The following is a 25,356-nucleotide window of genomic DNA, read 5'->3' as shown; positions in this document are numbered from 1 at the left end:
TACATAGGATATAGGTTGAGGTGAAGCAAAGAGAAATCATAAGAAGGCTTGTCTTCTTTTATTTAGAAGATCTCTTAACACAATATATCTTGCCATGTTTTTAGGAATTGCGAGTTATTCAAGACAAGTCTAAGAGATAACCCATTCTAGACATGTTTTCATTGTCACCTATAAATTACATGAGCTGATTCACAATTACAGCTTTACAGCATAAATCTATGTTTCTGATATTGATTAATACTAAGAAGTTTGTGGACTTGATTAATTGAGTAATCAGGGTATCATGCTTAGTCATCCCAACAGAAATTCAGTGATTAAAAAGGATTTTATGTTCAGATGAAAAAACATTTCAAGCAATTAACAGAGTTTTGTCCACAAATTGCACTGGAGCATCAATCGTAGGCGTGTTTATAATAATTAACCAAAATTAAACCTTGTAATCAATGTTGCCCAAATAACAGTAAACAATTCATCAAAGAGAAATTAACAACACATCAGAGCCAAATGTAACAACCTCTTCACTCAACACCTGTTTGTGTTATCAGTTTCATGAAAATGAGATTAGGAGCCTGGCGCTCCTTTTCTCCAAAATAAACCGCAGCCAAGTTGACAGCATTTTGCGTGCAAACAGCGACTGCAAACATAACACATAAACCAACAGTTTGATGTTTCAGAAGTGGAAAAGCCACCTCCGATCCTCAACTCCTCATTCTCCACCAACAGTTTTTCACAGCTATTCTTTGTATGACATGTCAATCCACAAAACAAGTACTGCAGAGATTTCCTTGGAGCATTTCCCCTGTCTGGGCACGTTGTATACTCCCTCCGTTCCGAAATATAAGTCTTTCTAGTGATTTCACTAGATGGACTACATACGGAGCAAATTGAATGAATCTACACTTAAAATGCATCTAGAATTCTAGATACATCCGTATGTGGTTCATAGTGGAATCTCTACAAAGACTTATATTTAGGAACGGAGGGAGTAGAACATAACCTTGACCTTTTGGCTGCTCAAACGGAGGCTTGTCACGGCCTATAGTCAGCCTACGCACTGTCCTCTTCTTGGCTAGATCTTGAAACCCAACTGGATCAGGCCTTTCTATGTCTTGTGACAATTGCTGTCACAACATCCAGTGGCATTGTAGCATCAGGAGGCCCTGAAAGTGCGGCTCTCTATCTCCGTCCTCCAAGCCCGTCCCATCCCTGACCTTTGCTGGTTGTCTTGATTGTCGGCACAATCTCAAGAACTTTCTTCATTGCTACGCTGCAACTCTCGACGTTTGTGTCACCCAATTGCACAATGCTCAGTCTTGCTTGTACAACCTAGAATGCATGTATGTTATTGCTTTTGGTTTGCCACTGTCCTTTTGGTACCGCAACAACCCAGCGAGGCAAAATATCCCCTGCATCTCGTGTCCAGCATTTTATAATGTGCTTTGGTGGTATTTGTGTTAGACGGACATGCACCATCACCCGTGTGGTTTGAAGTACAGGTTAGCTACTTGCACCAAGGAAAAACAATACAATACGTGGCCTGATCTGCATTATAAACACCCATCACTAGCTGTCAGTCAAGTAAATACATACACCAATACAATACGAACAACCAAAGCAGCTAAACATTTACTTGTCAGTATAGTTTTCGGCTGTGTTTCCATGAGCATTCTGAAAAAATCAGTGAATACCCAATTAAAATTACCTACCTTCTCATTGCTCATCACCACACCACTGAAGATTGTGCCCTGGGAATGATTGTTCACCCTGACAAAAAGGCTGAAAGGCATGTTGTGAAGGTCTGTCAGATAGGTCTTATCAAACAAGATGAAATGGCCGAAACAAATGTAATTGTGGCAAACCCCTCCTACAGTCCACATCAATAAACAGAGCCATAATGTAATTTACAGAAAACAATAATTCGTGCAGCCGGAGTAACAATCTGTGCACAATGCTCACCTTTTCGTCCAGCCAAAAATACCCCTTTTTGATACAACCACACCAGCCGTACCACAGACTTTGTCTTCGCCGAAGCTTTCATCCATACCTCCACAGCCTCACTGGTATTGAAGCCATTCATAGATGACTCACGCCCAGGCAAGTCTTCCAGCGCCTCGCAGCCTTGTGGTTGTTCTGCATCAGTTTGAGCACTCGTAATCTCCGACAGGATACTCACTACCTTCCTCTCTGCACGCACTAATCTGCCCGGGCTCTGCCAGCGGGAGGTCGCCCTTCACCCGTACAGGTACAGAGAGTTCCACTCAGAATCTGCAGGAGAACCGGAGCTCCAGAAGCTTTATGCATAGCCAGACCAAAAGAAAGCCATGTTGAATACCTTATTGCACAAGGACATGGAAGAAAACAAAAGGTGAGCCTCTGGATGATAAATCATGAAAAGTAAGGAAAAGATCCAGTAATTTAGTTTGCAGTGACATATCACCATTTAGTCAGTAATTTAGTTATGCAGTCCGATCAAGCAGTTTTAGTGAACTAGTTACTTTGGCATTTAAAATTCAGAAACAATGGGCAAAATCTCTAGCTAAAAATGAAACGACGGCAGGTACAAATTGGTAAACATGTATTATCAGACTAGCTAAAAACATTTATTCTAACATCATGATATGTCACAATTCCGATGATAAATGCAAGGACATGTGATCATTTACTAGGTGCTAAAACTGTAGTGAGGTGAATGAGATGGAACTGTATACAGGGATAACTCAAGATGGCAGATAATCTACTAGTTATGCACTCGGATCCACCACCAGTGTAAAGTGAAGTAGAGAGGAACGAATTAGCCACATTGGCTCTGTTCAAGCGGGAGCAAGTCTGAGATCAGAACCTTGGAGACGACGTGGGAAGTGTCGAGCAGCAGCTCGAGGAGCTCGCGCGTGGCAGACGAGTGTCCAAGGAGGTCCACGTGTGCGCGGAGGAGCCCATGGCCGGTTGGGCGACCACGCCGAGGAGGCGGCCAAGATCTGGCGCCTGTGTCTCCCTCCGTTGGTCACCATGCTGGCACCCGTGTTGGATCTGGCGCAAGGCCGTCGCCATGCTCGGTGATCTGATCGAGAATCGGCACGCTCCCTGGTTCTCTGATCTGGTAGAGAATCGGCACGCTCCTTGGTTCTCCTCAATCTTCCAGAGACACTACTCTGTTGAGTCTCCTACTCTTGGTCAAACCGCCTCAGCAGTTATAACCTTCTAGAATCTGGGCCGAGTCACTAGACGGTCAGACCTACCTGGCTAGAGTCTTGAGGAACCGACCTTGCTCACCTCCCTGAAGCACTCGAGCACTCATCGTTGCCGAATGAATCGTCAATACCAAACGATCGGCGTTGCAGCACGACCTGGTAGCCCAAGGGGGCATGGCTAGAGTTTATCAGAGCATCAGGCGGCTGCCATAGGTCTGGGTCTCCCAGGTGGCCAGGTCCATCCATAACATCTTCATGAGGGCCAATTAAGATTCTCCTGGAGGTTCAGTGCTGGGAAGTTCGTCTGTCCTCAGAACTGTGCCCATCTGTTGTCAACCCTCCTCAGCAATTGAATCATCGCTGGACATTCATAACGGCAGAACGTACGTACTGCTCCTCACAAGCTTGCCTGCAATTATGTAAGATAGAGAGTTAGACCAGAGGCACACGAAAAAAGGGATTGTTTACCACAGCCCTTTGTCGATCTCTTGCATGCATTTGCCTGTTACACATTTACCCTCACCGTACCAGATACCAAATACTCCCATGATTAAAGGCCAGTGAATCAAGTCCCAAGCGTTGGGTTTACAGCTACACCAGTCTTGAGCTCGGCAAATCCATTCAAGGATAGTGACAAAGGTACTACAACTCATGGGCAAAAAAGGCGTACATTCTCAATTGTAAATCTTCACATCCCTCGGACGATGTTATATGTTTGAGAGAATTAACAAATATGCTAAATTATGTCAGCACAGAGGTAGAACTAAAAGTTGCCAGCATCACTCTGAGCCATAAGATGATCACTTCAGTGTTTAGACACGATCAGCAATAGTTTAGCATTAACTGTTCCCTAGTTCTGTTGTTGTCGCCAACCAAACACATCCACAATCCAGTGTAATCACTAAACATCAGATCATAATTCATGTATCGTTGCCTGGCATTACACTTTTCAGCTCAAGAATGGTCAGTAAAATACACATTAAAAAACTTCTGTTCCAAATACTTAATTCGCTAGAAATTCTGAGATTTTGTATCAGCCGCCTAACTAGAGCTTTACAAAATGCATATGTAACAATACGTGGACATGAAAGAATACATATTTACTCAGCAAGAGAACAACGATTACATTTCAAGAACAATATCTTCCGTTGTGAAAATCGATGAGGACTAGTTTACTGTCATCCCAGAAAACAAAAACATGCAGCAAAGGGGAAACAGTTTTGGGGCAAAAAAGGAGAAGTGCCTCACATGATACTCTTTTGCAATGGAAGCCAAATGGCAAAAGGCATCAGGACCCATGAAGTTATAATGACAAGAATGCGTATTACCTTGCTGCTGGTGGTCTACTTGATGTTGTTTAGCGACATCCTTCCAATATTCATCAAGGCAGAGGAATGTAGAATCCCGACCTTCTTTAAGATAAGACAAAACTATAACAAGCTGTATTGGGATTCAAACTTAGCAGCAAGTACACTGAATGAACCTGCAGACTCTGCCAAGCAGAGGGATGTCAATATCACCTTGGACGAGCAGATCCTAGCTGGCATAACAGCATACTAAAAGCTCAAATTTTCTCATCATCCTCTTGGGTAGACATAAACTGACACCGCTGGTCATTTTTTAATTCACAAACAAACTGACTTCATCAAGAAGTGAGAGAAGGTTTTCTTAATTCTAGTTACATCATCATATTGATTACATTGAAAGCATTAGGAATAAAGAAATTAAATAATATTCTCATTTTCAAAGAGTAGTCTACAATACAGAGGGACTATTATTTTTTCGGTGCCACATGCCTACTTATCATCTGATTCAATCTCTCATGCGTGAAATCCTCAGTTGGGAATCCTGGGTTCTTATTTTCTTCCACAGCCCTTGAAAAGACTCAGGTATGGAGTAGTACTCATGAAACATCAGTCCATTTGACCTGCAAGAGGATGGATGGATGGATCATTAGTTAGAGTGATCATGCTGAACGCTAATCGGGGAGGAGGTAGGAAGCGAATTGAGAAACCGTACCATTCATGATGATTGCAGTAGGTGAGAAGATGATCAGCAAGAGTGAAGGGCCGCACGGATGTGCAGATCATCTCCTTTCCGTCATGTACCTGACACAACGCCGTTGGCCGCTCGAACGATCGGCTGCTCAAACAATGCACGACGACCGGATCCGGGAGTGATACCGTGAGGTAAATCGAGTTGCTGCTGATGGATGGAAGGTTCTTGGACGACACGGACAAGCACCTGTCCAAGGAGACGAACAATGCCCGGTCGCCGAGACTTGTTACGGGAATCAGTTCCCGGTGGCCGACGATGCTTATATTCACCTTGAAGATGGCAATGATGTAACGTCGCCACTCCTCTACATCGGGGTGTACAAACTTGGGCGACTTGACAACGAGTAGCATGTCTCCATCGGACTCCACGAGATAATACTTGCAGAAAAGCGGGTTACCAAACTTTTGTGGAACATGAGCAACAACAGGACCGGTGGGTGGCTTGGGAGGGTAGACTTGCACAATCTGCCTTGAAGACTGCAGGAAGCCGTAGAGCTGACCTTGGAAGGGCAAGGTGTTGGACAGATACATGTTTGTTTGGATGACCTCCTAGCTCGGGTGGCCTGCATCGGCACTGAGCACCACAGATGACCAAGGGAACCAGGCCACGACGGCAATGGAGGTGGTGGATGATACACTACTACAAACCGCAGCGTTCATGTGAAGGACACAGTTGCGGTTCTTGATCAGCTCCTGGTACACGGGGACGAGGGACGGGAAGTCAACCGCGGCGCCTGTGAAGGGGTTGAGCACGCGGACCGCGGTGGTTCGCTTGTGCAGCAGGATGACAAGACCATCGGTGAAGCCAATGATCCTGTGGCGCTGGAGCTCGGGCAGGCGGACGCGGAGGCACCTCGCCGTTTGACTGTGGAAGAAGGTTATCTGGCAGGCGTCGTCGGGGCGGACGGCGTCGCCGTCACAGAGCGTGACCCAGCCGACCGGGCGGAGAGACCGGATCCGGAGGGTGGGGTCGCGCGGAGTGGGCGCGCAGGTGCGCCATCCGGAGCAGACGGCGCGGAAGGCAATGTAGTCCACGACGCCGAATTTCAGCACCAGCGCGGCGACCTGGCGGGCTATGTCGTCCGGGAGGGACGCCCAGCCGGTGGCTGTCTGCGCCGGAGTGGGGGTAGACCGGCGTTTGCAGGGGGAGAGAAAGGGGAGCGATGGACCTTTGCGCTTCCGTCCGGCCGGAGATAAAGGAGGCGCCTTTCTCCCCATCCCGCACCTTGGCTTGTTCGGATGCGTTGCTCTCGCGCGTCGGCCGGAGCTATATACAGGAGGACTCCTACTGCGATCCCAAATCGGAGTTGATAGATTGAAGGGGAATCCGAGCGGCGCCTGGATCTGGATGGAACATCCAGCGGCCTATTTAGACAGTGAAGACCAGTAAATCGGGGAGAAATATGAACCTGGCGTTGCCGAAGCGGCGGGGCCGCCGCCGGAATAGGGTGGAATCACGCCGCTGCCAGAACGGCGAATGCAGGGAAGGGGAAAGGCAAGCGCTCCCCGCACTCCCTTTTTTTTCGTTTTCTTCTTCTTTTGGCGATCAAAAACAATAAGGTACTGTACGCGGTAAGGGCGAGCGCCGGTGGTGTCCACGTAGATTTTACTGTGCAGGTGAAAATGCGTTATTAACGAAACAACAACAAAAAAAAACAAGAGGAGAAACGTCTTCGTCTCGTTTCCTTCCCTACGACTACGAAGGAAGGAACTCCACACAGAGTCGTCTCCCCTCGACCCAAGCATGCCGCCGCCTCCTCCAGTTCTCCTCTCCCCGTCCCAGCCCCCTCCTCCCTCTCTGTGGCCTCGTCTCTTCCCCGTTCTCTTCTCAATCCGGATCCATGGACGTGGCCGGCAGGGATGCCATCGACCGCGGCGCTAGGGTTCGTAGCCGCCGCCACGCGCACAGTCTTCCGGAGCCACCTCCGCTCCGGCGCCCATCGATGGTCCTCTCTACCGTCGCCCGAAGCTGCTCCGCCCATCTTTACCCGGATCAGCTCAAGCGTGAGGCCACCACGCGTGGTGGCCGTGTGCGGCGGCCGCCGCGTCAGTTCCCCACCGCTGTGGTGCCGCCAGCCAGCGCGATTCCATTGCCTTGGATTCGGTTTTGGCGTGGGCTGGGAACCCTATGGTGTTGTCTGATGCGTCATGGGCGCGTGGGGTTTGGTCGGTTGAGGCCAGGTATGAGCAGCTCCTGAGAATGATGGATGGATGGATGACCACCACGGAGGCAGAGCACCAGGTGAAGGGTGGACTCCTTCTGGATGTTGTATTCAGCGAGGGAGCGGCCATCTCTAGGGATGAGAGGATCGGGGTTGTGTGGTCTCTGAATTCCGCCAATCTACAAAGGTAGGAGCAGTATTGGGGATGAACTTCCCCATGAAACCAAGTCATCTGAGGCAAGTAGTAGTGCGAGACGCTTGGAGCATGATGTCACGTACTGGAGAAGTGTGTCGTCGGAGAACAGGTGCAGCAGACTAAAGCATGTCAACATCGACATGTTGCTGGCCTGCTGTCCACATAATCAGCAAAGACATGTGTTGATTATGAGATGGTACTTGAGATCCAGTATCTGCAATGATGATTTGCAGGATACTGACAATGGAGGAGTTTTTGCGGTTCGAAGAGGACATGGTGATGGGATGCGGCAGCCTTTCCACGACGCTACAGAAACTGCACATGGGAAATGAAGCTTCTTCAGGAAGTTAAGGTATATAATTCTGTTATACTTTACGAGTACATATTTGAATTTGTGAGGAACATTGTGAGTCGTAAGACTATTTTTTGTCACAATGCGATTTCCCATGTTCCCACTTTGCATGCTTGTGCAGTCTAATCTAGAGTACAGAGTCCAAGTAAGTGTGGGAAAGTTTTGGATATGTCCATTGTCAATGGTACCAGTTGACTGTAGTTACGAGTTTGCATCTTATTGTTTAATGGGTAATCCTTATTTAGTTATAATTATCATTGCGGCTAAAATTCTGTATCACGTACTTAACTATATTTTTAAAATTAATAAATAAACATGCTATGATTATATCCACTTTAACATTCTTTTGTTCTTCCATGTATAAAGAAATGGTTGGTTTTTTTATGCAACAGAATGCTCTGCTCTACTCTGCTCTGCCCTGCATTGCTCCTATGGCTCTGCTCTGTCGTGCACACAATGCTCCATTTTGTGATACATATGGGTAAGTCTTTTCTTATCACCCGACACCATTTAACCAACATTAGATTCAGTGGACTCAATTTTTTGGGTGCATTACAGGCTGAAGAGGAGGAATGGCTTAAGTCCAATAAGAAACACCAGGGCCTGCTGATATTAGAGTTGAGGTCCGTAGTATACTCTCTTTTAGTTCAACATAAATTTATAATGCTTCAATGGGTTTCTCTGTTAGTGCCCCAGTGAGTTGAGTTTCAGGGATTCACATGATTTTGGTGTATGACCATTGAAATGGACTTTCTTCACAAGCATAAGGAATACCTATAATTTTGACTTCACCATTTTGCACTGCACATTCAATCCATATATTCTGCAACCAGCAAGATCCACTGACTAAAAAAAGGACTAATCAGCATAGTTACACCACTACCAGGTTAATCAAATTTGAACTACCATCTAAAATTAGCTCATATAGGGAGGATGAAAGGGCTGCTGATTTTTTGTGACTGAACTTTTACATCATGGAAATCGAGTATAATAATAACTAGCTATTTCAATAAATAAATTAGTCTAACATGTACTAAAATGTTGTGGCCCATAGCAACTCAGAGAGAGGTTCCATCCCTGCACATTGGCTGCCAAAGGCACACTGATTCCACCATCCGGACGTCCACGGCATGGTATGTGATTGCATAGTATAGTATATTTGTTTTTTCCTTTTACTTCTACATTCTGTTGAATGTGTCTCTCAACCTCCAGAGTGATGTATGCATGCATGTATGTGTGTATGGATCAAGGATTACGAGTCGACGAGTCGTTGAGTCATTCCGAGGTTGAGACTCATAGACTAATCAGACTAGTCTTAGACTAGTGCTAGACTAGTCGACAAAGTACTGTAGTAGTCAACTACTAATACCTAGTAGCAGTATGTGTAGTATGTAGTAGTATATACAATAAAACCAGCATTGCTCGCCAACGCTCGCCAGGCCCAGCCCAGTGCCGCTCAGCACGCCACCCCCAGCTGGCCCATTTGGGCCCAAGTAGCCAGCCTACTTAGCCTACTTCCCATCCCAGTCTCTGTAACCCTAGCTCCCGATTGATCCCGTCGCCACCACCTGCGTCATCACGCACAGAAGCACGCGCGCGCGACCCGCGCCTCCGACCGCTGCCGCCGGCGAGCCAGCAAACCACCGGCGTGCCAGCAAACCACCGGCGTGCATCCTCTCCTCTCCTCTCTCTCTCTCTCTCTCTCTCTCTCTCTCTCTCTCTCTCTCATAGGGCCACACGCGCCTACGGGGCACGGCCATGGCCGCCGCCCGAGCACGAGCTCCGGCCGGCTGCCGCGCCTTGCTTCGCCATCCGCCGTCCCGGCGGCGGGTCAGTGGGTGCTGGTGGTGGCCTCGTCCAGGCGGCTCGTTCTCATAGCTCGCTCTCCAATTTCCCCCTCCCAAATTTGAGTCGAGCGACTCAGACAGCAGGACTAGTCCAGACTAGTCGTAGACTAATCTCTCGACCGCTCGACTCATCGGATTAGTCTACACGAGATTCGCAGTCGACACCACAGTTGCGACTCATAGACTAGTCCATCGACTAGTCTCGACTAGTCCTTCGACTCGTAATCAATGGTATGGATACTATGGTCATGTTGCGGCCTAAATCACTGTTTTGACTTATTTGGAAAAGTTCAGCACAAACTGAACCATGTTGGAAACTTATCCGGGGCGATGATGATAAAACATGGCTGACATAAGCTTGTCTTCGATTCTTTGAGGAGCTGTGAGCATAAAAAACCCACTGCCCCCTCTTTTGGAACCTTTTCATTCTCACTGAATATTGATGACTCTCTCTTGGATGGTCATTCTGTTGAGTGATAACCAGAGGACCTCGACTTCAATGATGGGGATTGATCTGGTGCAAGAAGACAGTGGAGCTAGGTTGTTGATCTAACAAAGACGAATCTGAGCCCTCTCAAATCTCAATGCAACTAATATCGTGGCCTCTATACATTTATTTATTCCTATCCCCTTTTTATGTTTAAAAGTGATGAATTGTCGTGGTTGTGGCATTTGCCATCTCAGTAGGAGCAGCTACGCACAGATCACCTCTCGTGGTGTTTGGTTTGCCTTCTCATGATTTTGTTGTCCATGGTGGGAACAGTTTGGGGCGTTCAGGCTTTTTCTTTTTCTGTTTTTACTTTTCCTTGAATGGCTGTGATAATTCTGTTGTCCCTTGGATAGTTTATTTTAGATCATCTTATTGGGTTCGCCAGACTGCTTGTTTCAATTGCTATTTGACTTTTGATAATGTCTTTCTTCTACTATACTCTTCATCTACTTATCAGTTTGTACTATAGGGCAAGTTCAGGTGTCAAGATTACGGTTTCCTTCATGTCATGTTCATGAATGGCTGTGATGATATAGCTTCCCTGTAATTGCTTTTATCTAACACCTGAATTTATTCAGTTGGTGCTAAACTAGGATGGCTTGTGTAAATAACCAGTTTAGCGGCTAACTGTTACTCCCTCCGTTCACAAATATAAGATGTTCATGGTCATTCTACCAGAAATTCAGTTATGGTGTCGAGATGGGGGTATATCTGAGCCATTTACTTATGCATGTCCCAGTTTTTGTGTCCACCAGATCATGATTTGCTCCTGATATAGTGATTTTTTCTGCTTTCACCATTTCTCGTGTGGTTTCTGGTCATCTTTTCTTCGTTGACAATTGGCTTCGGTCTGCTACTCTCTTTGTGGGATTCGCGCTAAGTGATGTTGATGGTGGTGATGAGTAAGGCTCATTCAGAGGTTTACTGATATCAGATACCATCGCTTGTTTTTATTGTATGGGTTATATTTTGTGTTACTAGGTTGGAGCGTGCAAATCGGGATGGCTTGCTGCACTATGGCGCTGCAAGCATCACCAGACGTGATGATTGCATCTTGTCTTTAATGTATTAACTACATTGTATTTAATTCTGAACCTACCATTCTTTTTTTGACATACATCATGTTCAATGTAACTGCAACACTTCCCCTATTGATGTTCTTCTTGTTCATAAAAGATTAAAAGACCGCAGAACATATATTATCCCATTTTTATTTGGCCTGGAGCGACTCCTATCTGAAGCGAACAAAACGTCAATTGCTTCTTCCATCGACAGTAATGCGGCCATCAGTGCAATGTTCCATTGTGTTGATGAGATGTATTTTAATCTGAATGGCTAAGATGATTTTCGCCCCTTGGTGTTGGATATGTTTTCATGTCTTCTAGGTTGGTTAAACTAGGAGGCCCTTTTCTGCAGCAAGTTCCCAGTTGCAGTCTAATACTATACCCTCCTATACAATATGGTTTACACACTTATTTATTTATTCCTACCGCCTTTTTATGTTTAAAGTGATAAATTCTAGTGATTGTGGCAATGTCCAATAGACGTAACAAGATTAGCTACTTAGGTTGGTTAATATAACTCATTCTTCCATCTTATTGACTATAACCATTAATTATGATTCATTTCAATCCGGTTTATACACAGGAAGCTTGTGCTGATAAAAGTCCTATGCCAGCTGATGGAGCACTTGCATGTTCAAGTTTGTTTAAGATCATTGTGGAGTCACATTTGAAGGGCACAAACCTTTTCATTTGAAGTTGCCCTCGAAGACATTGATAATTATGCTTATAGAGTACTTCATCTGTTGTTCTCATGTCATGCTGCATACTGACTGCGCTTCTTCTCTTTTACATAGCTGCTGCTGATTCTGCATTTGAGGATAATGATGATGCTGAATACTTCCATGTTTCCGTTTCAAGTATGATGATTTTTTTTAATAAATATTTCCTATTCAGAGCACCCTCCTCTTCGAGACTCCTTTATTTATACTAATGAAGTACTTCTTGGTCCAGAGTGTGATGAGCAATTGGCCTTGTATGCTCTGATTGCACGAGCAGCTGATGACACCATCATACCCTTGAGCAATTGTTTTCTGAGCGATTTGCACGGCTAAGTCAGGTCTCCTTCTTAGCTTCATCTGGTACCTTATCTTGGTTCAGAGTTACCTATGTGTCCCTACTAGACCAGCCTTCCTTCCATGATACATGTAACACTGTTCTCAGCAAAGAGATGTCAATAATGATCCCAATCAAACATTGGAGGAGCTTTATTGGCTGTTTTTTTATAACTGAAAACAGTGAAAGAATCTCTCAATATGGCATTTCAATTAAATAAAGTAATGTCTGTGCATCAAGATTACTAGCCATGTCCTAATTTATTCAGGCAAAGGAGAAACACTGCTTGTAAAAAATTCAAAACCTTCTTCTTACTTAAGTTTTCAAAAAAAAAAAAAACTATTTGCAGTTCCATCTGCTTCTCATAGTTTCTACAATTTTCAAATTAAATTATGTTAGAGGCTTCAGTTCTTATAACATATGCTACTCAATTGATCATCATGTATATTGTGTAAACATAAAATGATGCATTGAATGCACTGTGCCCTTTCCTATTGTTATTGTGTTTATTCCTATCAGCTAAGATAAATATCACAACTCTCAAACTTTTAACTATTAGTTATTTTTTTACAGATTCCTGAAGCTTTAGAGGACGGAAACCAATGTAGTTGAAGTAGCTCAACATCCTGGGACACAGTGTTTTTGAACTTGAGCACACGTGTGCTCTATATCTGGGCGGTTCAGTAGCGTCTAGGGATTCAATGCATTAAAAAAGTGGGCCGACTTCACGAGCGGCTGAAAATATGGAAAAGAGGGAATACACATGAACTGTGGCCAACGACAGAGACGGAGGAACGGCGGGCGTGGACGGCAGCAAGCTGAGCCGTGGTTCAACTCGTCAGCGTTCTTGCTGACCCATGTATCAGGATACGTGCTTTGATCTGTGTGTGGTTCGTTATCATTGCACAGGTACAGCACAGCGACACATCATTAGATTGTGATCTGAATTATTCGTTATGTCCACATTGTTGCGTCCCCTGGATAAATGATTAGACCATAATTTGTGAACTGAGAAGTTATGATGTCTTCGTTGCAAAAATCTGAAATTTTCCGACTCCATAGGTAGGTGATTGCTTGTAATTAGGAGACAAAATACTGGGTAATTTATCAGACGTTGTACAGAATTACTGCTTGTCAGGAGTTAAAGTATAAGATCATTAGTTCACATATTGATACGTTATGGACAATTTTTTTGTACCAGCAAATGTGTCTAATCAGATAGAATGTGGTTGTGAAGATTGATGTTGCATTGTGTTTTGTTCATGGAGTACAGTTAGCAAGCCTTCGGGGAAGTCTGTACATTACCAAACAGATATGAACTCCAAGGGTTATCCCCACCCCTAGAGACAAAGGTGAATGGGCGTCTTTGTTTGCTGCTTGTGTAATTTACCATGTTTCTATCAACTTGTTACATCTTACTCTTCTGCGTCTTTGTTTGCTGCTTGTGTAATTTACTGACGTGGGATTTCATTTCGTTTGATTTTTTGCTAAATGGGTGCCAAGACTTCATCTCAAAAAATTCATACTACGTAGCGCGCGGAGCTCAAAACAAATTGGGGACTCCAGCCCGCTTTCATTGTGTTTCTTGGGGTATTTGGTTATGCAGAAATATTCTCTGAATTTAAATCTGTTTCTTCATCAGTCATACATACTGATCTGTGTTCTTTTTAGAACTGTCATACTGATACATACTGTTTCTGTAACTCTGGAGATGTCAGATTGAAGCCAAAGCATGACTGCCAGTAAGAAAATAACATCTCAGTTCCAGTTACGCGGATTCAGTCAAACAAGCCGGAGTTATAGGTGCAATTGGGCGGCTAAGCTAGAGTTATGGTTTGTGTGTGGAATTCTTTCCGACATTTTTTACTTGTGTTTTTGTTTGTAGATAAAATCATTGCAGTATAGATCCAGTCTCGGTGCTAGGAAAATAAGCAGGCAAATTTTTGTTTCCTCGCATAATTGAACACCATTGTAGCATTTTTCTTTTTTCTTTATAATCAAATATTGTTAGAACCATTTTCTGCACAGAGATGGCTTGTTGGATTGATCCAGGGTGGATTTTTCTCTTTGGTGCATAAGTTTTAGCGGTTTACTGAAGTAGACAGCTCGGTGGTTGCAATGTCTTGGGCGATTGTTCTGACAATATTTACTAATGACATGAATTCGTGCACATACACAACTTGGCAGAATCAGATTTCGCTTTTGGCACTCCAGTTGTAGTGGTGTACCGAGTTACAGAGCCGGGGCTCATTGGTCAAACATACTCCCTCCTTGCCAAAATAGATGACTCGACTTTGTACTAAAGTTAGTACAAAGTTGAGTCATATATTTTGGAATCGGATGGAGTAGATATAAAATCTTGTGGAGGAGTGGTATAGAATTTTGGGTTGGAATGCAATAAGAAATATTCGGCATCGCCACAGGTATTTAAATGACTACAACCAAGATTCACATGAGTAGTGGTTTAAAACTTTGGAAATATTGGCCGGGAATAGGCCATTCGTATCTACAGAATTGCTGTCGTTCGTGCTGGTATAAAGGTTCAGGTTGGCGAGACGGATAAATTAGAGCAACTCCAACGGGCTGACCCAAACAGACGGCGATTTCGTCCGCTTTTTGTCCGTTTTGATCGGCCAGACGGACGTGCGCGTCTGCATTTTAAAATGGGTCGGCTTGACCGCCCAACGGGGAGGCCGACCCAAATGTGCCAGCGTGAAAAAAAAATAAGTTTGCATGAAATAAACATAAATAAATATAATTAAACATAAAGTGGCCGGTCAAACGCCGACCAAAGTCCACCTAAATCTAATAAACATTAAATAAAACATTAAAAAAACTCAGCGCCCACCTGCTGCCGCCCCGCACGTTGCCGTAGACGTCGTCGCCCTTGCCCTTGCCCTTGCCCTCGACGCCGTCGTCGTCGGTGAGGTCGATGAAGACCGGAGCAGGGCCAACCCACCGGAACGCCGCCTGGTACGCTGCCAGGGCAGCCTCCTCCGGCGTCTGCTGGGGCGGCGGCATTGCGGCAAGCCGCGCGCGCTCCTCCTCCTCCTCGAGCCGGAGCGCCTCCGCGTCGCGTTGGAGCATGGCGTCGTAGCGCATCTGCTCCTCGCCGTCGGCCTGCTCCTGGCGGAGCCAGTGCTCCTTCCATCGCTCGAGGTGGGCCGCCTCCTCCTCCGGCGTGGCGGCGAAGTGGACGGGAGGCGCGCTGACCCACTCGCGGTACTGGCTCGTCCATGAGTAGGCCTCCTCCGGCCAAGTGGGTGGAGGCGGGAGCGCTTACGTGACGGCTCCGACTTGGGCTGGACGGGCGGCGACGGTGGAGGCGGCGGCACAAAGAGCGGGGAGTGGACGGAGTCCCCAGCCGCCGACAGGGCAAGGGCTTGCTCCAACCCATCCCAGTGCGCGTCCTCGTCGATGCGGCTAGCCTCCAGCGCGTGTTGCAGGGCCTCCTCGAGGGCGGCTTGGTACTCCGCCTACGCCTTCATGTCCTGCGGCTCTACATCCGAGGGCGGCGGTGGGAACGGCGGCGGGACGGCGTCGACACCCGAGCGCCGTTGCTCCTCGTGTTCGAGGGCGAACCAAGCCTCCCATTTGGGAGAGTCGGCGGCGTACTCTGGCAGCCGACGCTGCTCCGGCGTGAGCAGCGCGCGGCGCCGGCGCACCTCGTCGTCGTGCGCCCGCTGGCTCCGCGGGACCGCCGACACTGGGATCCGGTTTGGATCCAAATGCCAATGGTGCGGCAGCGTCACGTCGGGGGAGGGGAGGGGGCTGCCTGTACTCCTAGTGCCACCGCGCTTGGTGCACCGGGATGTGCAGGCGCCGGCGTTTAGGGCGGAAACGCGCCCGCGATGGAGGGGGAGGGGAAGCTCGGGATGACGAGGCACCGGGAGTGCCCTTGCCCTTGCCCTTGCTGCTGCCAAAGAGGCCCATGGCCGCGCTAGGGTTTGCGCTCGCCGGCGAGGAAGCAAAGGGAGTGGTGGTGGGCCAGATGTGGACGGGAGAAGTGGATGAGGCCTACCCCGCCGCACGCATGGTTAAAAAAGGACGTGCGCACTGGCTGACGCGTGGGCCCGCTGTCGATGGTCGTCATAAATAAGACGACCGGTGGCGGTTGGGTGGCCACCAGGTGGGGACGCGGCGGACGGCGAGGAGACGCGCGGCGCGTCCGCTTTGCGTCCGCGCCGACGCATTCCAGGCGTAAATTTTGGCCGCAAATGCGTCGGCGCGGACGTGAAATGGAGTTGGGTTGGCGCATTGGGCCGCCACTTTTGTCCACGCCGATTCAAACAGACAAAATGGGTCGCCCCATTGAAATTGCTCTTACAATCCATGGCTACCGTGGTTAGACACATAGCTTCAGCATCAGCTGAGTGGTCATCTTTTGTTTTTGTTTTGAGAATCTGCTGAGTGATCATGTGAGGGAGGCACTAGGATCATTTCACAAAGCCGCGTGCGGTTCAGGTAGCGATGGCCTGGCATTAATGGTCATGCCAGAAAGTCATGTAAAACGGCTCAGTACGGAATTGTGGACCGGAAGTTACATAACGTGATAGCCCGCATTAACTCACTATTGGAGTGTGGGCCATGTGTGTTGTCTGGATCAGAATACACTTGAATATATTACCTTTGTTCCGAAATGTAAGTCGTTGGAGGAGTACAGTTTACACTCCTCCAACGACTTATATTTCGGAATGGAGGGAGTACAACATGAAATACGAGCAGGAGACCCAATCTTAAGGAGAACGAACAACCGAGATAACATGACCATATATGCTCGGGCTCACGTTAGCACTTTCGAACATCCTGTAGTTACATTGTCATGATAGTAATATTTGCCTAATAGTGACTTAACCGTGCTAGATGTTTCCTAGAATCTTCTATATCTAAATAGGAGCACCCCACTACCTGATTTTCCTGGCTTCTTATGAAGCCACATCACCCGGATTATTATAGCCGTTGATACAGTACAGCCGAGCAGTCTGCAGCCGTTTGATCTAAGAGTTGATTAAATTTACTGGAACTTGCCACCCCTAAGCGGAGAATAACGATTCGCAGTGCCCTCTATTCTTCAGCTCGCACTGTCCTGCTCGCTGTCTCGGCTATGCGAGTCACATTTTTGTACGTGGGCTATAGAACTGGGCTCTTTGTAAACATTCTAAGCCCACGGCAAATGAATCAATAGCCCATGTATCCTTCGTCACCCATCGCGTCTTCATCTTCCCCGTGCAATCCCTATTATCCCCATAGCCGCCGCCACAACCGCTCCCCGCCTGGTACCTCGGGTCCACGGCCATCCGCCGGCACCGCCACTACGCTCCCCGGCCTGTCCCTCGGCCAGCCGCCGACACGCTGAACGCTTACTGGTCAGTTGCCGCCATGCCGGACGCTCTCTCAGCCAGCCGCCGCCATGGCCGATGCTCCCTCGGCCAACCGCAGCCACCGTGACGACGCCCCTTCACCTGCTACTGCCGCCATGACCGACGATCTCCCGTGCATTAATTCTCTTGCCGCTACCGCATTATGGCCATCACTACCCTTCCACCTCCACGACGTATGTTATCCCGACCATAATGCATCCACAAATGTTCATGAAACGTCCTCACCCACAACCTAATTCATCACCCCTCATTACATCACCTTCCATTAATCTGCAAATTCGGAGGTAAGTGGGTTTAAATACCCCTATGTAATGTCATCGTCATCCATCACAGATGCCTTCTCGCGCCCCGTCCGAAGAGGCCTCCGGCGTGGTAGGTGCACACTCACTATTTCCAGCAGCCTATGATTTTTTCCATCCTGAAGCTAATGCCTTCGAATCTTTTCAGGTTGCGCTTCGGATCAGAGGTGCTCGGCTCCACATTATGCTTCAGAGATCCCTTGCTGCTGGGAATTGTTTCATTACTTCACACGTCTTTGCATTTGTTCCAGATTGTGCTTTACTCTCATTTTGTCATGTGCAGCAAATTCTCCTCAAGGTGTCCATTGATCCCGCCCCCTTGCACTACAGGTCTGGTTCTAAATCCTAGAACTTCATCATGCAATTGTCTTTCTTGGTTGTGCAATGCTTATCTTTGAAATTCATGTCTTGGCTGATGCAAAGCTTGATGCTTCTGGGCAAAAACATGACGGAATATTGCTCTTAAATTTTCCATGTCCCAATATACCACCACATTGTGTCAGTTAATTGATTTTCCAACTATTTCTATGACAGATTGTCATTGGTTTCATGCTATATCTATAGATTTTAAGTTCTGCTATATAATATTTCTCTCCCGTGCAATCCGAGTGATATATATACATCAGTAATCTCTTGGTTGAGCCAAGTCACATACCTGAGAAGAATTAAAAAATGCATCTCATTCAAGCTGTAGACTATCATCACAAACATTAGGACTACATCCATAATTTGGAGACAGAGAGGAATTATTCTTCATATCAATATATCATAAAATATAACTACATACAACAAATAGACATGCGTAGGCTCTGCTAGCCTGAAGGACTATATGTATATCTTGGAAATAATACACTTGACAGGTTGACAGGTCTACATGTGTTCTTGCTTCAAACTTTATCTCTAACAGTATGAATTATATATATGACATATTGTTTACTGTAAATGTTAGATAAGTGAATTGATAAAATAAGAGATGTGTAAAAAGAGGGACAAGATATACAACCATAGATTACACAGGACAAAACTTGGGCTCAACTCGCTTGGTTTATAGAACTTTTTTACATTTTTCAAGACGTATACAGTCACCTTTAGAAGGGTACCAATGACGTATGATAATACTATTACTAAAGCATAAATGTGTGTTAGGCTGACTGATGCCCAGTTAGCTAGGATGGGAAGTGAAAATAACTATTCAACATAAGTAGTCCCCTTAATTTGGTTTTCATCAACAAATGTAGACTCGGGCGTATTAAAACTTATACTTCCTATTTTGTCAGTAGTTTGGTGTACTAAAAACACAGACTTGGAGCAACACAATGAGATTGTGAATTTTTGGTACTACCATATATTTGAAAATCTTTCTTAACTATTCTGGCATTGTCAACATTTTCTGTTTTGTCGATGTATTAAATGCCCCGCTCTGTCATATAGAAAATCATGGATGTACACCATCTGTTAAATTTGTAGCAGCTAGCAGCAAAAAAGATGTGTATTTTATTTACCTTTGTTTGGTAAGCAGCAAGAGTGAAATTTATTTAGCCTCATTTGGTAATCAGCAAAACAGGCTTCCTACTACAACACACACATCTATATAACATAATCCTATTGCATTTTCAGCTTACCACTTATCTTTTCAATCACGGGTCGAAAACAAGTACAAATGGGCAACCGAAGTATCAGGTACTCCTGCTGAATTGGTTTTCCCTATATTTCATTTCACTTCTTACCTTGATTGACAACATATACCTAATTTGGCAAACAATAATTTGCCACGTTCTAGCACCATTTCAGTAAGAGAAGCTCAAAAGAAATACACAAATGCAATTGCAAAGATGAAGAGCACAAAGGACCCGGTGTTTATAACTTTTAAACGGGAATACAAGCCTCAAGGCACCACTGACCCACTGCGTGGTGACCATCCATTCTCATATGTTGGATACATTGTTGAGTATGAAAAGAATGGGATATCATATGTCCAGGTCATAGTAACTGCACGAGGCACACCTAAAAACAACATCAAATATATCCTGTAAGAATATGGTTCATGCTACAAAGTGCTAGCTTTTTATATCATACAATATATGGTTCTTGCTAGAAACTGATATGGTTTAATCATGTGTTACATATTTGTATCAACAATAATTTTCAACCTTTCCAATATAAGAAATCTATCATTTATTGACTCAAATTATGTTCTTCTTTGAGATGTCGATGCTCTGAATTTCCACAAAAAAAATTCGCAGCAACGCGCGGGGCATCACCTAGTACATTAAACGGCTGGTTTTAGTCAATGTATGTGTCATCCCCTGTTCATACAAATGTAGTGTGCTAATGAGTACAGTTTGTAAGCTCACATGAAAGCTGACAAAAACGGCAGCCAGATGAGCGTGTCCTGCCCTGGCATTGCTCAGGCAATAACAGTACATAATAGAAATAATAATAGACATGGTACAAATAGGAAAATGAAAGGGGCATATCCACCTGGCACCGCCAAAACTTCATCTCAGGCGGCGCACCAAGGGTGCACCCCAACCACTGGTTTCTTTAATACTCCACGTCATAACAGACTTTCGGAGCGGGTCTGAGCGCGCCCCCCGCATCATTTTTTTACTTTTTCAGATTTGCTATTTTACGGTCAACTGTTTTTCGATTCGCCAACATTCAAACCGTTGTCCGTCCGTTGTTGCACGAAGATTCGCTCCTGGACTATCTAGTTTTTGGGCTGGTTTTCTTTGTATGTCCCAGCCTGAAACCGCTGCGCCTGGCCGCCCCCTCCCTTTTTTTTCTTTTGTCGTTTCTAATTCCCGGCCAGGTTTTCCCCTTTCATGTGAGCGGCACTGTTTCGATGAGAGATCTGAAGCAGCACAAAGGTTGTGGAGGAGTAACTCCACCCTGCTCCTACAAAGTGTATAACACAAGTGTTGAAGGAACAACTTCAAAGCGTTGCGCTAGATATTGCTCTAGAGGCGAATGTAAGCCAATATGGCAGCATGAGTTCAATCCAAAACTCCTAGACCTCAAGATCTTAGATAAGAACAACAAATTTTATTATAGATAGTGGGTACATACTCTGAATACAAAATAGAGGTGAGGACCTCTATTTATAGGGCTTTGGGAAGCCTTCACATACTTATACTTATAGCTAGAATACTCTAGAAAACATTATTTAAGTTCCACCATTCTACTCATAGCTACTCACAACTAGAAGACTCTAAAAATAATTGGTAGGATAGAAAAGAAAAGAAAAGAAATACTACACTGGAGTTGGAGCGTCTAGAACTCTAGAAGTAGCCAAACAAATCTAACATATGATTTATTTTTTATGTTTCCTCATCTAGTGTTCCTCATCATTCTTCCTTGGTTGTTTGGAACTCGCCCTTGAGTTATCTTCATAGAGCGCTTCTTCTGGATGGTAGAGAGTCAAGTCTGCAACATTGAAAGTGTTGGATATACCCATGTCGCTTGGAAGATCTATCACATAAGTATTATCATTTATCTTCTTCATGATAGAGAAGGGCCCATGCCTTCGCTGCCTAAGTTTCCCTTTAACACCAAAAGGTAGCCTCTCTTTTCAGAGGTATACCATCACCTTATCACCAACTTGGAATGATTTCGGCCTCCTTTTGCAGTCAACAAATTATTTATATTTCTGATTTTCTGCTTCCAAAACACCACAAATCTCTTCAAATAACTCAGTGTAATTATCAACAAAGGACAATGCTGATTTTGAGTTTCCCCTTGATGGTAGCTTCACCAGGTCCACCACATGTGTTAGAACTTTAGTGTAGACAATGGAAAATGGGCTCCTTCCTGTGGATCTATGCTTGGAGTTATTGTAGGAGAACTCTGCAAGAGATAAAGCCAAATCCCATCGTCCATTCCTTTCTCCACAAATGCAACAGATCAGATTACCCAAAAAATTGTTCACCACTTTCATTTGTCCATCTGTTTGTGGATGAGCAGTGCTAGAAAATTTCAATCCAGTGTTGAATTGCTTCCACAAAGTGAGCCAAAATGTAGCAAGAGACTTGCTATCACGATCTGATATGATGGATCTTGGAACTCCATGAAGTATGACCACTTCTCGAAAGAATAGATTTGTCACATGACGAGCATCCGCCGTCTTGCGTCATGGGATGAAATGATCCATCTTAGAAAATATGTCCACGACCACAAACACAACATCACTCCCTCATCTTGTTCTTGGCAAGTCCAAGACAAAGTCCATAGAAATGTCCTCCCATGGAGCGACATGAATAGGCAAAGGCATTGTATAACCATGTGTTCTGGACTTGGCCTTTGCAGGTTTGACATATAGGGCATCGTTGAACAAACTTTCCAGCATCTCTCTTTAGTTGTGGCCAAAAGTAGCGAGCTTACAGGCTAGCGATAGTCTTGTCCCATCCAACATGGCCACTAAGATCATTTGAATGGAGCTCTCTAACCAGCTTGTCATGTAGAGAACTTCTTGGAATGCACAAACAATCATTTTTGAAGAGATATCCATCTTGCATCAAATAGTCATCGCCTAATGGTTGGCCCCTTGTGTGCTTTACCCAAACATGGCCGAAGTCTTCGTCACCCTCATACAACTCCTTTACTTGATCCATGCACGGAAGTTTAGCTTCAAAAGAAGTCAAGAGTCATGCACGACGACTCGAAGAATTGGACACTCTGTTAGTTATTCCAGATTTATGCACAATGTGATAGTTAAACCTCTCCAGATATGCTGCCCATCTTGCTAGCATGCGGTGAACATGCCTTTGATTTCTAAATGCTTCAAATATTGGTGGTCACTATATACAATGAACTCTTTAGGCAACAAAGAAACTTCCAATTTTTCAAGGCTCTGAAAACGACATCCAATTCTTGCTGATAGGTACTCCATTTCTGTCTAGCTTCACTTAACTTCTCACTAAAGAAAGCAATGGGCTTCCTTTCTTGAGATAGGACAATTCCAATGCCTACTCCACTTGCATCACACTCCAACTCAAAAGTCTTGTTGAAATCAGGTAGCACCAAGACAGGAGCTTGTGATAGTTTTTGTTTAATCTCATTGAAACTAGCTTCAGCTGCTTTTGTCCATTGGAACTTTCCTTTCTTCAAACACTCAGTAATTGGTGCCATGATAGTGCTAAAATTCTTCACAGGTCCCCTATAGAAAGTTGCAAGGCCATGAAAACTTCTTATCTCAGAAATGGTCCTCGGAGTTGTCCATTCTCGGATTGCTTCAACCTTAGAGTCATCAACACGAATACTGTCACATGTTATCACGAATCCTAGGAAAAGAAGTTGTGTTTGCAGGAAAGCACATTTCTTCAAGTTGACATAGAGCTCATTTTCCCTTTGTACTTTTAGCACCTTCCGAATGTGATCAAAGTGTTCATCCTCATCCTTGCTATAGATCAAGATGTCATCGAAATAGACCACAACAAAGTGGGACAAGAAAGGTCGAAGGACTTAATTCATTAAGCACATAAAAATACTTGGTGCATTTGAGAGTGCAAATGGCATGACTAGCCATTCAAACAACCCTTACTTTGTCTTGAAGGCGATTTTCCATTCATCCCCGGGTTTGATACATATTTGATGATATCCACTTCTTAAATCTAGCTTTGTGAACACTCTTGTCCACTAAGCTGATCCAACATATCATCTAGACAGGGAATCGAGAATCTATATCTTACGATGATCTTCTTAATGGCTCTATTGTCCGTACACATGCGCCAAGATCCATCTTTCTTTGGCGCGAGTAGGGATGGTACATCACATGGGCTAATACTTTCTCGAATGTGCCCTTTTGCAGGAATTCCTCCACTTTCTCCTTCAATATATCATGCTCCTTTGGGCTCATTCGATAGTGTGGAAGATTAGGAAGACTTTCTCCTGGAATTAAGTCAATTCTATGTTGAATTCCTCTCATCGGTGGCAAGCCTTCTGGCTCTCCAAGTATGTTCTGAAATTCTGCCAATAAACCACGTACCTTTGCTGGAATTTCAACAGTCAGGTGCTCTTCTCCTTTTTACAACAAGTCTTGCACACAAATCTGCCTCCTTCAAGTCTTCCATAAACTCATGAGAGGTATGGGAGATAGTTAACATAGTTTCCCCCTCCTCCTTAGAGGTATTCACTGGTACAATGGGGTGCTATACAAACGATTTTAAACACCTTTCCGCGACGTTGTTCTGAACCATCGCCTAGTGACACTATGACGATCTGACCTCTTTCCTGGGCTCTGCTTGCTCGTTTACGCTCCGACCAATTCAGTCTAACTCGGAAAAACGATGTTTCCTTGAAAAAGTCTAATAAATAGTAGTAGTAGTAAAAAAGTGCACTTTTTCCATATATTTCGATTTATAGGGATCCCTATCTTTATCTCTTTTCCGTTTCCGCGCTCTGAAATCAGAGCTGTAGCCTTCGCCATTGGTGGAAAAAGGTCTAACATTGGCGGAACAGAGTAGACCCCAATTTCATAAATAATGTATTTCCTTTATGAAATTTGGCTCACCCACAAAAAGTTTGTTCTACCGGAACACTTCCTCTAGCAACTTGAGATGCTCCACCATGGTAGAACTGTACACTAGAATGTCATCGAAAAAGACCAGCAAGAAAACAGATGCGTAACGGTTTCCGAGTAACAAAGAGTTGGTTTTGCCTACCTCTTGAAGGCTCAAAAGGCGGGTAAAGTGACAAATAGGCTAGATTGTCCTATTAAAACAGACCTTGTGCCAACCAAATAGACTACAAAAAACACACATCCGTGACATTTTGGGTCGAACAATTTTTTTTCCTGTCATGCTTATGACACTTTTATGACGATAATTGTGACAAAACCCGGTATCACCATAGATGTGGTGGGCTCCTACTTCTATGATAAAAAATCATGACAGAAAATGGGCTTTTCGTCCTGGGCGAGCCGGAGACGCAGCTGCATGCCATTCTTTGGACCGTCTATGATGGAAAAAACCATGGTAGAAGCAAGGGCAAGGAAAATATCGCGGAGTTCACGGTTACAGTGGGCGGTCGGGGGCGAGCATGCACGGAGGTTTGCGCGTTTCTCTCGTACACGTATGCACGTGTCGGTGCGAGGTGTTGGGCTCTAACTAAACCCGAGCGAGGCATTCGCCTACTGAACCCGAGCGATTGCATTGCAGGCTACACGTTACTGAACCTGATCGAGCGATTCCTTCGTTCGCTACTGCTGCTAACTGAAGCCGATCGAACCTGCTGCCTCCTTCCCTTGATGAACAGTGAGTGTTGTTGGGGG

General features: G+C 45.2%; 1 protein-coding gene and 2 long non-coding RNA genes across 11 annotated transcripts; 2 read left to right on the top strand and 1 right to left on the bottom strand.

Annotated features, from left to right (window-relative positions):
• Window positions 1-497: 497 nt before the first annotated feature.
• Window positions 498-6,941, bottom strand: LOC119338807. 3 transcript variants are annotated; one of them, XR_005164109.1, is made up of 6 exons: window positions 5,208-6,941; window positions 4,517-5,115; window positions 2,840-3,597; window positions 1,957-2,332; window positions 1,707-1,776; window positions 498-1,542 (listed from the first exon to the last, which is right to left on the bottom strand). It is a non-coding gene; the product is annotated as an uncharacterized LOC119338807 (long non-coding RNA). The 3 variants fall into 3 exon arrangements; XR_005164108.1 differs by having other exon boundaries at window positions 1,957-3,597; XR_005164110.1 differs by having other exon boundaries at window positions 1,707-1,764; window positions 1,957-3,597.
• A 28-nt stretch (window positions 6,942-6,969) lies between these two features.
• LOC119338806 lies at window positions 6,970-14,425 on the top strand. Of its 5 annotated transcripts, XR_005164107.1 has the most exons (10): window positions 6,974-7,955; window positions 8,348-8,436; window positions 8,514-8,578; window positions 9,010-9,088; window positions 11,940-12,213; window positions 12,308-12,413; window positions 12,983-13,318; window positions 13,683-13,761; window positions 13,913-13,999; window positions 14,121-14,425. It is a non-coding gene; the product is annotated as an uncharacterized LOC119338806 (long non-coding RNA). The 5 variants fall into 5 exon arrangements; XR_005164106.1 differs by having other exon boundaries at window positions 6,970-7,955; window positions 13,683-13,999; XR_005164105.1 differs by having other exon boundaries at window positions 6,976-7,955; window positions 13,913-14,425.
• Window positions 14,426-17,634: 3,209 nt separating this feature from the next.
• Window positions 17,635-20,267, top strand: LOC119336038. 3 transcript variants are annotated; one of them, XR_005162176.1, is made up of 5 exons: window positions 17,635-18,162; window positions 18,238-18,256; window positions 18,373-18,419; window positions 19,707-19,769; window positions 19,870-20,267. XR_005162176.1 is itself a non-coding variant. In XM_037608079.1 (5 exons), the coding sequence occupies exons 1-5, from the start codon at window positions 18,102-18,104 to the stop codon at window positions 20,120-20,122; spliced, it is 432 nt and encodes a 143-aa protein (XP_037463976.1). In that variant the 5' UTR covers window positions 17,635-18,101; the 3' UTR covers window positions 20,123-20,267. The 3 variants fall into 3 exon arrangements, 2 of the variants coding, with proteins under 2 accessions (XP_037463976.1, XP_037463975.1); XM_037608079.1 differs by having other exon boundaries at window positions 19,881-20,267; XM_037608078.1 differs by having other exon boundaries at window positions 18,238-18,419.
• The last annotated feature ends 5,089 nt before the right edge of the window (window positions 20,268-25,356 follow it).

Source organism: Triticum dicoccoides, chromosome 7B (assembly GCF_002162155.2).
Source record: "Triticum dicoccoides isolate Atlit2015 ecotype Zavitan chromosome 7B, WEW_v2.0, whole genome shotgun sequence".
NCBI classification, from domain to species: domain Eukaryota; kingdom Viridiplantae; phylum Streptophyta; class Magnoliopsida; order Poales; family Poaceae; genus Triticum; species Triticum dicoccoides.
Note: the sequence above shows the minus strand (reverse complement) of the source record. Positions and strands in the feature narration are given on the sequence as shown.